This window comes from Rattus norvegicus, chromosome 14 (assembly GCF_036323735.1).
Source record: "Rattus norvegicus strain BN/NHsdMcwi chromosome 14, GRCr8, whole genome shotgun sequence".
In the NCBI taxonomy this organism is placed as follows: Eukaryota; Metazoa; Chordata; class Mammalia; order Rodentia; family Muridae; genus Rattus; species Rattus norvegicus.
The window spans coordinates 84,370,148-84,385,209 of record NC_086032.1 but is presented as its reverse complement, the minus strand read 5'-3'; the positions used below and the strand labels follow the sequence as shown (position 1 = coordinate 84,385,209).

Genomic DNA, 15,062 nt, shown 5'->3' with positions numbered 1-15,062 from the left:
GCACAGTACTCGATAGACAGTACAGCTAGCACGTTCACGGTAGGCCAGGGTAGTAGCACATGCCAGTGGTTCTAGCACTTGAGAGGCTACTCAGAAGGATTGTGAATTTAAGATCCTGGCTCTGAAAAAATGCACATGGTTGAAGAGAAAATAAGTAGATAGAAGAACAAGTTGCTCGCTTTGCTTTCAAGAACTGGTTAAATAGTGAGTTTACTTGGAAAAAGCAAGCGACTGATGCCTTTGCTTCTGCTTGCACTCTATTAATAGTTGCAAGTATGGGGAGCAGTACAGACCCACCATTCGCGTGGAACCGTCCAGCATTAGCGATTTGCTCCCTTTATGTCTGTCTCCAGGTGCATAGGTACATACAAAGTGGGGTCAAACCACCCGAGAGTCCAGGCCTGGACAGCCCTCGGACAAGATGGCCCTGCTGACGTATAGAAGGTTGGGTGGAAGTGTGTGTGTGTGCACAGGCCCTTGGATGATACTCTTTCATGCACTGTGGGTACAGACTCCTGGGTTCTGACGTAGCCAAGGCAGATTCTTGGTTTATGAATTTGGCAAGTGGCTTCATTCTATGTCTGTGCCTGTCACACCAACCAGCAAACTAGATGCTCACAAAGGCTGTTTAGGTGAGAAGATACAAGCACTGTTTTAAAGACTTATTTATTTATTTATAAATGTATATGAGCACTCTTGCATGTACTCCTGTGTGCCAGAAGAGGGCATCGGATCCCATTATAGATGGTTGTGAGCCACCATGTGGTTGCTGGAAATTGAACTCTGGAAGACCAGTCAGTGCTCTTAACCACTAAGCCATCTCTCCAATCTTGATACAGGCATTTTAAAGCGCCATATTGGTTATTTATTTGAATATCACTGTGTCAGCCTGGTGAGAAAAGAAAATAAAAGGAATAAGAACAAGTCAGGAGGCTGCTTTCCTTAGAAACCAAGTAGCCCCATCAAGTGTTCCTTTCTACTCGACCTCATTCAAAGGTACTTAGAGGCGATCATCTATAGTCCAGTGGTTCTCAACCTTCCCAATGCTGTGACCCTTCCTAATACAGTTTCTTGTGTTATAGTGACCCCAACCTTAAAATAATTTTCATTACTAAATAGCTGTAATTTTGCTACTGTTATGAAACATGCTATACATGTCTGTATTTTCAGATGATCTTTTGAGGTTTTAACCCATAGGTTTAGAACCACAGATCTACGTTAATATAGATGTCCTGGGGTGTTTGCTACTCTCCCTGTAAACCCTATGCTCCCTGGCCTGTGGCTTTGGACTTAAGTGTGCCCCCAGCTTCTGGAAAGGAATCTGCTTCCTTACACTCCTTGTCCTTTACCTCTATAGCTGTGGTTCGGGCAGGTGGATTGGGCAGTTTCCTTCTCCTTATGGGCCCTAATTCAAGGAATGAAACCAGCCTTTAGAGTTAGTTAGAGAAGAGAGTGGGAAGTTCCTTGACTTTCCATTCCTGTAACAAATGTTTGCAGTAATAAACAGATAAGGAGGAAAAATTGTTTAAAGCACTTAGTTTTAGATTGTTTTTGTTTGCTTTTAATGATTTTAGTGTATGAGTGCTCTATCTGCGTGTACACCTGAATGCCAGAAGAGGGCATCGGATCTTATTACAGATGGTTGTGAGTCATCATGTGGTTGCTGGGAATTGAACTCTGGACCTCTGGAAGAGCAGCCAATGCTCTTAACTCCTGAGCCAAACAGCCCAGTTTTGGACGTTTTAACCCACACATTTGACCACAATCCTTGATTAGGCTTCTGGAGAGGCAGCATATCATGACAAGAATATGTGTTGTCCAGGACTGGAGAGGTTCCCAGTGTTTATGAGCACATGCTTCTCTTGGAGAGGATCTGACTTCAGTTCCAGCTTCCTCTTCTACTGTCCTCAGACAACTACACTCACACGCACAGGCATCAAGCATGTATACACATAATTAAAGTTAAAATTAAGGCAGTCAGGCAGCCTCCTAAGTCGTGTAGTATGCAGCCATGAATTGCTCAGAACAGTGGGCCTTCTCCTCTTCTCCTCTTTTCTAAGCACGTTTTCTCTTACACTGCAGACTTCCTTGCTCCTTCTCCATGTATCTGACTCTGTGCCAGCTTACCTCAGGTGGCATGGCCCTCTTCTCTCCTCTGAGCAACTGATGAGAGATACTGCTTGCCTGGCCTGGGAGTTTTCTCTCTATCTCTAATACAATTATTCAGGAGGACATAAAAAAGGAGAAAGGAGGCCATGTCCCACTTGGCGCCCTTCCCTGGTGTTCCCTGGTGCTGCTGAGCTAGGGACACCTAGGATCCATACTCGCACAGCTCAGGCTGGTCTGTCCCCAGAGGCTCCATTCAGGGAAGCACGTGTGTGAGGATGAGGGGCGGAAGGATCCTCTCTTCCCCCGCCCATCCTTCAGGCTGTGTTCTTTCTCCTTCTCTCTGCAGGAGCTTCGGGTCATCCCGTGTACCCATCGATTCCACAGGAAGTGTGTGGATCCATGGCTACTGCAGCATCATACCTGTCCCCACTGTCGGCACAACATCATAGGTAACTGCTACAGGCCTCGTCACACCCTGACCCTACAAAGTATGACAAGTGCGTGCTGCACGCTGTAGGCGTATAGCGAGCTGAGCCAGTGCAGCCCCGTCTTCTGGCCCTGCAGGTGTGGGCCTTAGGTCTGGGAAGTCGGCTGCATAACTCTAGCAGAACCTGGCATTGCGGATCACTTTGAGCTGCAAGTGGCGTGGTTCAGTGGCCCTAGGTTCGACTCGCCCATTAGTCCCCTGCCTCTCAAGAAAATCACTTGTGTTCAAGTTTGAGTTTCCAATTAAACAGGATCCTAGCTGGTTATGGTGATATATACCTGTATACCCAGCATTTAGGACGTATAAGCAGAAGTTCAAGGTCATCTTTAGCTTTTTGGCAAGTCGGAGGCCAGTCTAGGGTACATGTCTGAGGGAAAAAGAAAAAAACAAAAAATAAACCTCAGTGTCTTGAGCTGGCCTCCCTAAGCCTAAAGCCACATCAAACACAGAGGGCAGTAATGTTGACTGCCCAGGCCTAGACTAAGGGTCGTTTCCAGGGACACAAGGGATGATGAGTCTGCAATAGCAGTGTTTGTAGCTGCGCCGACATCATTACAGGGCAGTGTGGGAGGCCCTCTCGTCTTTGCATTTATTTTGCTCTCTTTAGACTCTGGGGAGATGGAAAAAGAGACAGGCCAGTCTCTACCAGATCTCATCTTGGAGACAGCTTACAGTGTGGCAGGGTCAAGCATAGACTTCCCTTCACATAGCTCCACCCGATGCTTCAGTCTCTACCCCATTATCTTGTTTCCTCCACCTCTTCCAGAACAAAAGGGAAATCCAGGTGCTGTTTGTGTGGAGACAAGCAACCTTACCCGTGGTCGGCACCCAAGAGTGACCCTACCAGTACATTACCCAGGCCGTGTGCATAGGACCAATGCCATCCCAGCCTACCCTACTAGGACAAGTATGGACTCCCATGGCAACCCTGTCACATTGCTAACCATGGACCGGCATGGGGAGCAGAACCTCTATTCTCCACAAACACCCACCTACGTCCGTGGTTACCCACCCCTGCACCTGGACCACACTCTGGCCCCTCATCGCTGCAGCCTGGAACACCGGGCCTACTCACCAGCCCATCCCTTCCGCAGGCCCAAGTTCAGCAGCCGCAGCTTCTCCAAGGCAGCTTGCTTCTCCCAGTATGAGACCATGTACCAACACTACTACTTCCAGGGTCTCAGCTACCCAGAGCAGGAGAGCCAGCCGGTACCTAGCGTCACACCCAGGGGCCAGTCCCGTGCCTTCCCACCAAGTGGTGGCAGCAGCCTGCTCTTCCCCACCATGGTGCATATGGCCCCTCCAGCCCATGTGGAGAGTGGCAGCACGTCTAGCTTCAGTTGCTACCACGGGCACCGTTCTGTGTGTAGTGGCTACCTGGCTGACTGTCCTGGCAGCGATAGCAGCAGCAACAGCTCTGGCCAGTGCCGCTGCTCTTCCAGTGACTCTGTGGTGGACTGCACAGAAGTCAGCAACCAAGGTGTGTATGGGAGCTGCTCCACCTTCCGAAGCTCCCTCAGCAGCGACTATGACCCCTTCATCTACCGCAGCCGGGGGCCTGCTGTGCACCTTGAGGGCTCCCCGCCACCAGAGGAGCTTCCAGCAGCCCACAATCAAGGTGCTGGGCGGGGTGAGCCATGGCTAGGCCCTGCCTCTCCCTCAGGGGACCAGCTGTCCACCTGCAGCCTGGAGATGAACTACAGCAGCAACTCCTCGCTGGAACCCAGAGGGCCCAACAGCTCTACCTCAGAAGTGGGGCTCGAGGTTTCTCCTGGGGCCGCCCTGGACCTCAGGAGGACCTGGAAAGGGGGCCCAGAGGGACCATCATGTGCTTGCTGCTTTGAGCCCCAGCCCGTCACGCTGGGCTCTGGGATAGGAACAACTGCAGGTGGTAGCAGCTTATTCCTGGGTCCCCGACTCCTTGAGGACTGCAACCCTGCAAGTGGGGAGCCACAACTAGGGAGCTCCCAGGGCCTGTATGGCCTTCACTCAGACCATTATCCTAGGACAGATGGGGTGAAATATGAGGGCCTGCCCTGCTGCTTCTATGAAGAGAAGCAGGTGGCCCACAGTGCTGGCAGGGGCAATGGCTGCTACACTGAGGACTATTCAGTGAGTGTGCAGTACACACTCACCGAGGAACCCCCACCCAGCTGTTATGCAGGGGCCCGGGACTTGAGCCAGCGCATCCCCATTATTCCAGAGGATGTAGACTGTGACTTGGGCTTGCCCCAAGACTGCCAAGGGAGGCACAGCCACAGCCCCTGGGGTGGAGCACTGGGCTTGGACGGTCCCCGACTCCAATGGAGTCTGGGGACAACCCGGAAAGAGGAACAGGCTCCATGTTACCAAGCTGAGGTGCAGCCTGGCTGCTCTCCAGAGGAGGCAGATGCTTCCAGGGCTAGCCTCTCCAGTGCCCCCCAGGACACTCAGGAGTCCCTTGCCCTGGCTGCTGAGGCTTCAGGTGAGAACAGATGACAGTAGTATTTGTATAGAGATCCTTGTCTCAGGCCTTTTGTGTTTGGCTCCCTCTGTGCCCTTGGCTTCTGTACCTGATGACTTTCAAACATTGCTTCTCCACCCTACCCATCTTCAAACCTTCTAGCCATGATGCTTCCCATCAGATGCTTCAGATCTCGAAAGCGTATCTCAATTTTACTAACTATTCCGCATCTCCTATAGTTTCCCTTAGTCTATCCCCGTGCCTGCTAGAGAGCAAAGTCCTGACAAAGGTCACTGCAATTGCTTGCTGTTCCACCTGGGAGACCCAAGTCACGGTCCTTATACTAAAAAATGCTGTAACGGCTTTCATTTACCTTTATGTCTGGTTTTGTGTGTTTTTGTTTTTGAGACAGGGTTTCTCTGTGTAGACCAGGCTGGTCTTGAACTCAGATCTCCCTGCTTCTGCCTCCGGAGTACTGGGATTAAAGGCGTGCACTAACACTGCCCAGTATAAGACATCTTCTAAATGGAGATGCTCCTTTTGATCCAGCCTTTGTCCTGTTTCTGCAGCATGCCAGGTTCATTTCCATCTCCGTCTGAGATCCTTCCGGCTTTCCTTTCCCCATCAGTGTCATTGATCCCTCTGCTATCGCCTAGGTCATCTCAAGCCAGGCACCTCATGGAAGATCTGTGTGATCTGTGGTGGGTTTTCCCTGGTTGTTCAGTGCCCCTGGGAATTCACTTAACCTCACTTCTACCTATGCTTCCGTGACATCCTAGGGTTTCCAGAAGTTTCAGTATAGCATAGCCATCAAGGGAGATCTGCTCAACCCGCCCTGACAGCTGCTCTCACTGTAGACTTGAGCTCCCCAAGAAAGGAACCATTGCTGCCCCCTTTATCACACATGTAGTCCACTCACCGTCATGAACTGTCACTTCCAAGGGCCCCGTAGACAGAGGATATCGATGCTCAAGGCCTTGCCCGACACACACTGCCCAAAGCCTGCTGTGCTGGCACTCTCTCTCCACACCCTCGATGACTCTTCTCCCTCTCTCTCCCAGGACCAGGATCTGGCCCAGGCATCGGTACGGGAGCTTGAGCTCAGAAGGAACCCTTATGTAGAAATCGTGAACTGTATGGAGACTTTAAAGTCTGGCTTCCTTCAAAACTACTACACACACACACACACACACACACACACACACACACACACATACACACACACATATATATATATTAGCTTTGACAAACACAAAAGTGGTAATAAAGAGAGCCCTCCTCAACCCAAAATGTGAGCCACCTGTGGCATCCCTTCCCCATTAGCAAACCAACAGACGAAATCTCTTGAGTCCTTTGCCTCTTTAATAATGTGTTCTGTTTTGTAATGTGTGCTTGGGTTTCTGAGGTGTGTGGGATTGAGTTCTCTGTTTTTTTTTTCTAAGATATTATATATAAATGTAAAAAGTTATTTAAATATATATATTTTAAAGAACCCTAACTACCAACTTCTGTTGAAAAAGAAAAAAAAAATCACTGCTGCATTAAATGAACCACGTCATGTGTTGATACTGTCGTCTCCCTGGAGGGACCTCAGGCCTTTGAAAAGCTCAGGGTTACACCTGCCTTATTGAAAATGAACCAGAAACTTGAAGTAAAAAGCTAGTTGATATGGGTACAGACTCCAAGGAACAATACAAAGCTGCCTCTTCCTTTTTCCCTTTTTTGAGGCAAATCTGGACTTGGGGGTTTCCGGGAAGCCAACCTGTAGGCAGCAGTAGAACAGGAGGGAAGTTGGGCAGTGTCAAACTGTTGTCGCCCAGTCAGTGGGGACAGTTCTGCCCATTCTCTTCTGTTCCTCTGGCTCATCATCCAAATAAGAACAGAGATCTCGGTCTTTCTCCCGCAGAGGCCGTCCATGACTGTGACCAGCCCTGTTACCAGGGTCTCTCTTCTGCACTCTAACCCCTGGGCAAGGGAAGAGGCGCTCTCACTCTGTCTTGCCTTGGAGTCTAATGTAAAATCATTTTGGGATTCATCAATTGCAGGGGTAATTTAAATGGGGTGTGCAGGGTGGACCCCCAGGAGGAATGTTGCTTTGTGGCCTTGGTGTCCTGTGGGACTAGAGGAACAAGCTTTCCTCTCTCTCTAGCAGTGCACTGTCCCTTGAAAGGTATGTTAGGGCATACTTGTGCCCATGGGTCTGGGGGTCAGCTGTTGCCCCCATAGGTTGCCTTCCTGGGGGACACATGCTTGATCCACAGGAGTGTACTAAGCTCCAACTGAACCAGTCTCCCATTCCCAGAAACAGGCCCTGGGGCTCTTTAGGCCTCTGCTTGGTGGCTGCAGTGGCTCATCGGGCCAGCAGATGTCTGCCAGCCTGTCTGCCTGATGCACTAGTATGTACTGACTCTCATGAGACAGACTATCAGATAGTTCGGACCCAAAGGGTAGGCTTTTGTATATTTTTTTCCAGCCTCTTTTTTTAAGGGGGGGGGAGTTTTTTAAACCCAAACCACTTTTGGTTGTTTTTGTTGTTATTGCTTTTAAGATGTTTTGTTAATTTTTAAAAGGGAGAGAGAATCTATTTAAAACCACTTCAGGGATTGTAATCCTTTTTATTCAATATAGTCCTCATTCTTAAAGTATTTTCTTTTCCTTAGAGGAAGCTAGTCTCTTGGCCCTGTGTTCGCTAACTCTCCTGGTCACTTTAAGTCATTCATTTAGCAGATGTCTTTTGCCATCAGGAAGAGTTTGGCCCAAAGGGTCTGAAAGCTCATTTACAGAATGGGGACCACCCTGGGTTGCGAGAGACAGAAATGACCCTTCTTCCAGTCAGGCTCCTGGGAAGTCATCCCAGGATCCAGACTGCACGTTTTTGAGATGATCAGAATACTTTATTCTTTAAAATCCCATTCTAAGATGAGGAAATTTACTTATTTCTATCCAGAATCTAACAAAAGAAGTCCCACATCAAATGGTCCAGCCATTTGCCCTTTAGGAAGTAGCCATGGTAAAAGTTGTCCTTCTGCCCAACTCTGGGTGTCGGTCTCTTGAGGCTTCTCCCCTGGGCTATGCCCAGTGCACCTGTTGCCGAGGGTGTGAGAAGGGCCTAAGCTGCTGATATGTGATCGGGGCTGCCTTTATTTCTGGGGCCAGGAGCAGCAGCTGCTAAGAACGGTGGCTTGCTTTACTGTGCAGGGGAATGGGGGCGCAGCTTTTAACATGACCTGCAAAGTGCAGCGTCTCATTGTTGAGATGTTTGTTGTTTCTGGGTTTGCTTTTTTTGTTTTAGTGTCTATATGTGCATGTTTCTCCATTGGCTGAAACAGACCCCAGAAAGACTTGCCTTTGTCCTGCCTGGCTAGAAAACCACTTCTCAGAACTCATAGATGAGTAGAGAATTTGAATGCCACTAGACAGAGTCAAATAAACTCCCTTGAGAAAATGCTATTGGTGGGTGCTGGGAACTGGTAATTGTTGTAGTTTTGGGCTAGGAGAACAAAAGGAAGATTTAGAACAATTATCATGTTTGCACTGCCACATCAGACCAGAATAAATCCTTCTCTCGTGCCACCATTTACATCAGAAGAAAATAATGTCTGAAGTTCTGAGACTCCCAGAACTGTTGGTGCCCTCTCTGGGGGAGGAGAAGGTGTAAGAGGAATGTCAATAGTATGTGGTAATTGTATAACATGGACAAGGAGCACCCCCACTTTCCCCTGGGAGCCCCTATAACATCTGAGTGTGTGATAGCAAGTATGGGCTTGATACTAGCCTTGGGTATAAAACAGCCATGTCAACTCAAATTCTAGAATCGGATGAAAATGGAAGTTTAGTCATTCTGTACCATGAGGTGCCTCTGTGGTCGCAGCTCCAGAAGCTGGCCATCTCCAGGCCCAGACCATTTTATTAGCTTCCAACGTTAGTCCTGTGGTTCAGGCCCTCCCCTATGTGCTTCTGGTCTCAAAGTTCACACAAGACTAATGCTTTTAAAATGTGGTCTGTAAAAGAAAATATCATCTTTTAAGCTGATCTGCCTTTTTCTATTTCTTACATAAACTTTGTATCGTGTTGGTCTAACAAGACACTATTTTAATTTTATTTCTCCCATAGCACTTAATATTTTGTAAAGATTTTTTTGTGATAAAATGGTCTAAGGGCTCTTTTTCAACATTACCATTTTAAAAACTGTTTTAAAAGCTAGAAAACAACTTATGTATATTCTGTATATGTATAGCAGCACATTTCATTTATGGAAATATGTTCTCAGAATATTTATTTACTAATATATTTATCTTAAGCCATGTCTTATGTTGAGAGTGTGACATTGTTGAAATAATCATTGAAAATGACTAACAAGGCCCTGTAAATACATGATAATTGCACACAGATTTTACATATTTGCAGACCAAAAATGATTTAAAACAAGTTGTAGTCTTCTATGGTTTTGTAACAAATTGTACAAATGACTGTAAAAAAAAAAAAATACAATTTTATCAAGTATGTGTTACATGTGGTCATTGCTAGGGCTCCTAAAGTCTAGAGCCTGACGCTTTACCTGAGCCAGTGCCCCTCAGAGATTCCTGTGACCTTCTGCTCCTATCAACAGATTCCAAGTTATGGGGTATTTCCAGTCATTAGAGTCTTGGCTGGAATCTGTGGATTATATCCTCGAGTAACAGTGTATGGCAGAAACTCGAAACACGGAGATCACAACTTTCAGGCCATCTTGAAACAGAGTGCATCCAAAGCTAGCCTGTGCAATTTAATGAAACCCTGTCTCAGAACAGTAAAAGATGTGCTGGAGCTTGGGCACCAACCAACAGTCAAGGCTCTATATTCAGCCCTCCACACCTCCCTTCCCCTGCCCTAGCCATCCCCAGAAAACCAGCTGGGCGTGGTGGCTCACCTTTAATTCTCGTGCTTGGGAGGCAAAGGCAGGTGGATTCCCGAGTTCAAGTCCAGCTTGGTCTACATAGTTCTAGGACAGCCCTATGTAGAGAAACTGTCTCACCCCTACTCCCGCCTCCCCAGAAACACTGGGACTTTGTTTCTTTTCCGTGGGAAGGTAGTCACTAGTTTGTGAAGGACCTGAGACTGGGTGGAAGGTACAGTTTATTTTCAGGCGTATTGCAGAGGAGACTCCAATCCTGTAAGTTACTATTAATTCTATCCTAGCTTGGGCTGTTCCTCGGTGACAGCAGCCATACTCCCTCCCAGCTTCAGGTCCCTCCAGGCACTCCTGGTGGCAGTTGACTGTGCAAAGCTTCCCAGAGCCTTTGTTTAATGGCCTTGCCTAGCTCTGAGCTGTACCTCTTGGGGCTTCCAGAAGGATCTCACAACATGGACTCTACCACAGTGTGGTACAAAGCCTGGAAACCCTCAGGGAGGATGCCATGGATGGTTGGCATGACCTCCAACTGCTGTTCCTCTTGGGTTTCCGGCCCTTCCAGACTGCCATCCCACTGTCCCTGGACAACACTTGGGTAGTGGCTGCATGTTTGGCATATCTGTCCTTAAGATCTTGGCTGACTGTTCCTTTTTCTCCTTTGAACTTTCTTTACTCAGGCCAAGAAGAAAGCAGAGATGTCAAAGTTGAAACTTGAGGAGGGAACTCAGAATAATTAGCGGGGATCTGTGTCTGAGTCTTCACTACAGCAACCAACATTCGCCTGGCACAGTCTCGTTACCGAATACCTTTGTATATGTCACTGAGGAGTCCCTAGAACCCTGTAGAGTCTGCAGAGGTGGATTTAAAGGTGGGGAAGTTGGAATTGGCTTGCCTGAGGCCACAAAGTTTAGGAACTTCATACCCACAGCTGACATCTATTGCTTACTAAGTAAGCTCCCTATTCTCTGCCAAGCCATCCAAAAGGCCTTTGCATGTGTTGATCCATTTATTCTTCAAGGAACCCTGTGAGAGAAGGGCCAGTGTCATCTTATAAGATAAAATCAAGACACACACTTTAGACTTGGACCCTGACAGCCACTCCCTAAGACATACTCTGAGTTGTGCTGGCCACCATAAGGTGACTGAACTGGACTCAGTTTTATGAGTGCAAGTTCACAGGCTACAGGTACCTCAGCTGGGCATACATAAGCATACACTGCCCACCTCCTTCCTCTTTATTTTCCATCATGGTCAACTCCCTTTTGTCTGTGTATATGAAAGCGTCCTACAGAACTAAACGTCGGATGGACCCTAAATCTCATCACTAGATCTGGTGTACCATCCCTCTATCACAGAGACTTACCTACCCTAATCCTGTCTTCAATTTAAGGATTTTCGTCACCTAGTAGTGAAATCCCTGCCTTTGGCTTGTCCTTCTTCCCATCCATCTCACCACTGCGGGCCATTGGTTACCTCTCTGATGCCACCTGCAAACCTGTGCTCTGGAGTGCCCAGCAGCTGGCCAAGTGACCACTTGCTCTTGATCTTTCTTTTGGCTCTTGGTGCCTTTCAACATTGTGCTGTCACTGGATTTCCTTCAAGGATTTTGCTTCTCTGAGCTTGGAAAGCACACCAATAGCACTTACCTCTGAGCACGGCCTTGAACAGAGAGAATGACAATTAGCTGGCTCTTTACCACTTCGCAGTGGTAAGGTCGTACCTGGTGCTGGGTGCTGGTCTGCTCTGCACCCGTTCTGACTGCACAGATGTTGGTGGGACCACATAGCAGTCCTGTAGCCTGGTGTTGATTGAGATAGATTATTGGAGCCCATAGGTAGGGATGCTAGGATCTTGTCTTACATTGATTGGTTATTAGAAATAAAAGGGGAAATGATTTTTTGTCCTTGTTAAAAAGTAGTTCCCATGGAAAAACTAGAGTTATGTTAAGAGACTAAGCTTTGACATCATTTTATGTGTTATTCCTTTGTCCCAGACTTTAGAAATCTTGCTGGGATTTGTGTCTCCTGCTCATCTAGACATTTTTTAATACCAAGTAAGAGAAAGATGTGAATTTTTAAAGGTCATGATGTTTTGGTTCTGAACAGCATACTGGGGCAGGAAGCTGGAGTCAGAAAAAGCTCAGTAGGAACATAAGGCAGTTTGCCTGCTGGAAAGATGAGTCCACAGCAGGCAGGAAAGAAATGGGACCATCTTGCAAGACTTCTGTATAAGCCACAGTCACAACTCCTACACACAATGCCATTCAAACACAAATGCCAGCAGGTAAGTTCTGCTGGACTGTGAATATACCTTCTAACCTGATAGCAAGGGCCAGGAAAAGCCGCTCAGTGGGGAAATATACTCTGAAGTCCATAAGGAACAATATTCTTCCTGGGACTGGGAACCATTTGGATAGATTCAATCACAGTAGAAGACCTGGCTTTTTAAGAAATATCACCTATATAAAAATGAAATCGGGAATAGAGAACTCAGCAGTCGAGAGCTGGCTACTATTCCAGAGGATCCAACACCTCTTTCTGACCTCCTTGGGCTCCTGCACATAGGTGGTGCACATATTGTTGACCTTTCTGCTTGCATGGGAAGGAGTCCTGGGACTCAGAAGTCCAGCAACCACAAAGCTCTGAGATGTCCCAATGCAAGGGCCTCCTGAGACAGGAGCCCAGAAACCACACAGCTCCGAGAGGAAGCTTCCTCAGCACAGGCAGTGTAGCTCCCACATGAGGGAGGGGATCCCCAGCTGAGCTGAGGCGCTCTGGAGTCTCAACCCCACTCCACTTCTTCCCTTCTCTTGATAACTTCTTGTCTTCTGGTGAGAGTCATACCAGCCAGCAAATCTCATGAAAGAGATTTTTTTTGGAAGGTCCAGGGTGTGGAGGAACGAATCCAGGAGAGGCTGCCTCTACTCCAGAGAGGGAGCAGACAATTGGACAAACGACAAAAGACAGTGCTTCTACAGGGGTTCTTGGGAGGGTAGAGATTTCCAGGGTGACGATTGGTGGGATTTCAAGTCCTGAGCTTAAGGGAGCTCAGGGCTTGGTGTGTTTTTTCACACTTAAGGGCTTGGTGGGTTTTGTGGGAAGTTCAGAGATCGGTGGCTTTTGTTCAGACTTCTCACCTAAAATTAGCATAATCTGGGAATGGTCCTGCTGAGGGGCTAGGGATGACCTTTGTGACAGTTACAGAAGCTGGAAACAGTTATGAGAGTTCTTCGGGCTGGTGCCTGGTCACTTTCCTGCCTTGAGAGTTTACAGAGGTTACAAAGGGAGTCCGTGTGGCATTGAAAGCTTTTCTTGCCTCTTAAATGGCCTTAATAATCAACACATATCAGGCTCACATACACATATACCTAATAAATATTTTAAAATAAAATTACCGTACTTTGGTTGTCTTAATTTTTACTTTAGCTACCTTAGTAGGGGGGAGATATGTGTATTTTTCTTTTTCTCCCCTCCCCCCCATGTCTGTGTGTTGTGTGGTTTCCTGTTTCTAGTCTCGTCACCTGCCTTTCTCATCTGGAGCAAATCGCTCTCTGCTTAGATTCTGGGTGGCAGTGCAGGCAGTTCCGAGCTATTCACTCCAGGATTTCTGATGTCACTTTGGTTTGCGAAGTGGGTGTGGGCAGGTCTTACATCATCAGATTTTATGGTCGAATGGTTTTTTAGAAGAAGCTCCAAAATGTCTGGAGGCTTCATTTTCCCTAAAAGGCTTGGGGACAGGACCCTAGTGTTCTTACGAAGCACACTTTGCATAAAATACCACCAGACGTGCACACCAGATTATGTGGATACAGATGTCAAGATCATCCTTCTGTGTGCAGAAGTGCCCTTCTTCCGTGCACATAAAGAGGGTACTGTTAATTTATCCAGATAGCTGCCAGGGTTAAGGGACCAGAAATGAAAGAACACATCCCTGCAGCCCTGAGCACCTCTCCCTGTGTCTCTTGCCCAAGGAGATGACCTGGTTTCTGGAATGCGGTTTTATTTTACATCCCGTGGCAAACGCAGTAATTAGAGCTGTTAGCACTATAAAGGTCTGGAAATGAGAACAAAGCCCGCCTCTTCCTGGGAACTCTTGGGCAAGGCCTTTCTCCTTATCAGGTGCAGGTCCTGTTGGGGGTTTTGATTTTTTCACATACAGAATGCCAGAGGAGGCTCCTTCCCGAGTGGGAGGAGGGTGAAGCGATGGAAAAACCAAAGTATGTGTCTGGCAGCGACTCCTGGAATCACCATGTGTTGCCTGTTTGAAATTTCAACTGTTGTCCCTGGAGTGAATCAAAGCTGGCAGGCAGACCACAACACAGGCTGCCCTGTGGTAGAACCACCCCCAGGCCCATGGCATGTGGGCCCACAGACAATGACACCTATTCAGCGGCAAACTCTGGCCTCACCTCCCAAGAGGTGGGTCAGTTTTATAGCAGGACATTGGAAAAGGTTTGTCTTTGGGAAGGTTTTGCAAATACCTAAAACCAGACAAGAAAACATCCTTCTAAACCAGTGAATCCTGGAGAGATGGCACCGTGTTTGTAGGTCACCGGACAGTCACTGCCTTTGACTCTGCTTGGTGGAGACCAGGAAGCCATAGCGAGAGTCATTCTGTTTTCCTTTCCTTCCCCAGCTTCCCTCCCCAGCCCCACAGTCTCCCTTATATAACGCCACTTAGACTGTGTTCTGGAACTCTGGATCCTCCTGCCTCAGGCCCCTGAGTAGTGGGATTGCTTGCAGGCATGTACCACCACGCCCAGCGTCTTCCCATCTCCGGTTTGATTTTCTCATCAGCTTTCTTCCAGACATTTGCCCGCCATATTTACTCAGTTAGCTTTGTCATTCAGTGAAGGAGAGACATGACTTAGTTTCTGGAGAACACCGAACTTTCTAGCACACAGCCATTAACATGGATGTCTCTTGGAAACATCTCCCCTGCTCCCCTTCATGCCAGGCAATTGAACCTTAGGTCTCGAGCATGCTAGAGAAGCACTCTGTCACTAACCTCTATCCCCAGCCCCACTGTTCATATATCAACTGTATTTATTTTAAATTATTTGTGTGTATATGCATGCTAGGAAGGCAAGAGGAAGGCGGCAGATCTCTCGGAACCAGAGCTACTTACAGGCA

The 15,062-nt window shown here is 47.7% G+C and overlaps 2 protein-coding genes across 2 annotated transcripts in view; one reads left to right on the top strand and one right to left on the bottom strand.

The window, feature by feature from the left end:
• The window catches only part of Znrf3 (zinc and ring finger 3), a 151,798-nt gene extending 142,256 nt beyond the window's left edge, over nt 1-9,542 (top strand). Inside the window, exons 7-8 of the mRNA XM_039092844.2 lie at nt 2,456-2,558; nt 3,363-9,542. Of these exons, the coding sequence (XP_038948772.2) occupies nt 2,456-2,558; nt 3,363-5,074 (1,815 nt within the window). The 3' untranslated portion in view covers nt 5,075-9,542. The remainder of the gene's footprint in view (nt 1-2,455; nt 2,559-3,362) is intronic.
• A 719-nt stretch (nt 9,543-10,261) lies between these two features.
• Nucleotides 10,262-11,796, bottom strand: C14H22orf31 (chromosome 14 C22orf31 homolog; the record flags this gene model as incomplete). Its single annotated transcript, XM_063273720.1, is given in 3 exon segments — nt 10,262-10,485; nt 10,488-10,597; nt 11,651-11,796. Coding segments are annotated over 3 exon segments (480 nt in total), but the record flags the coding sequence as incomplete, so codon positions are not given.
• Nucleotides 11,797-15,062: the final 3,266 nt, after the last annotated feature.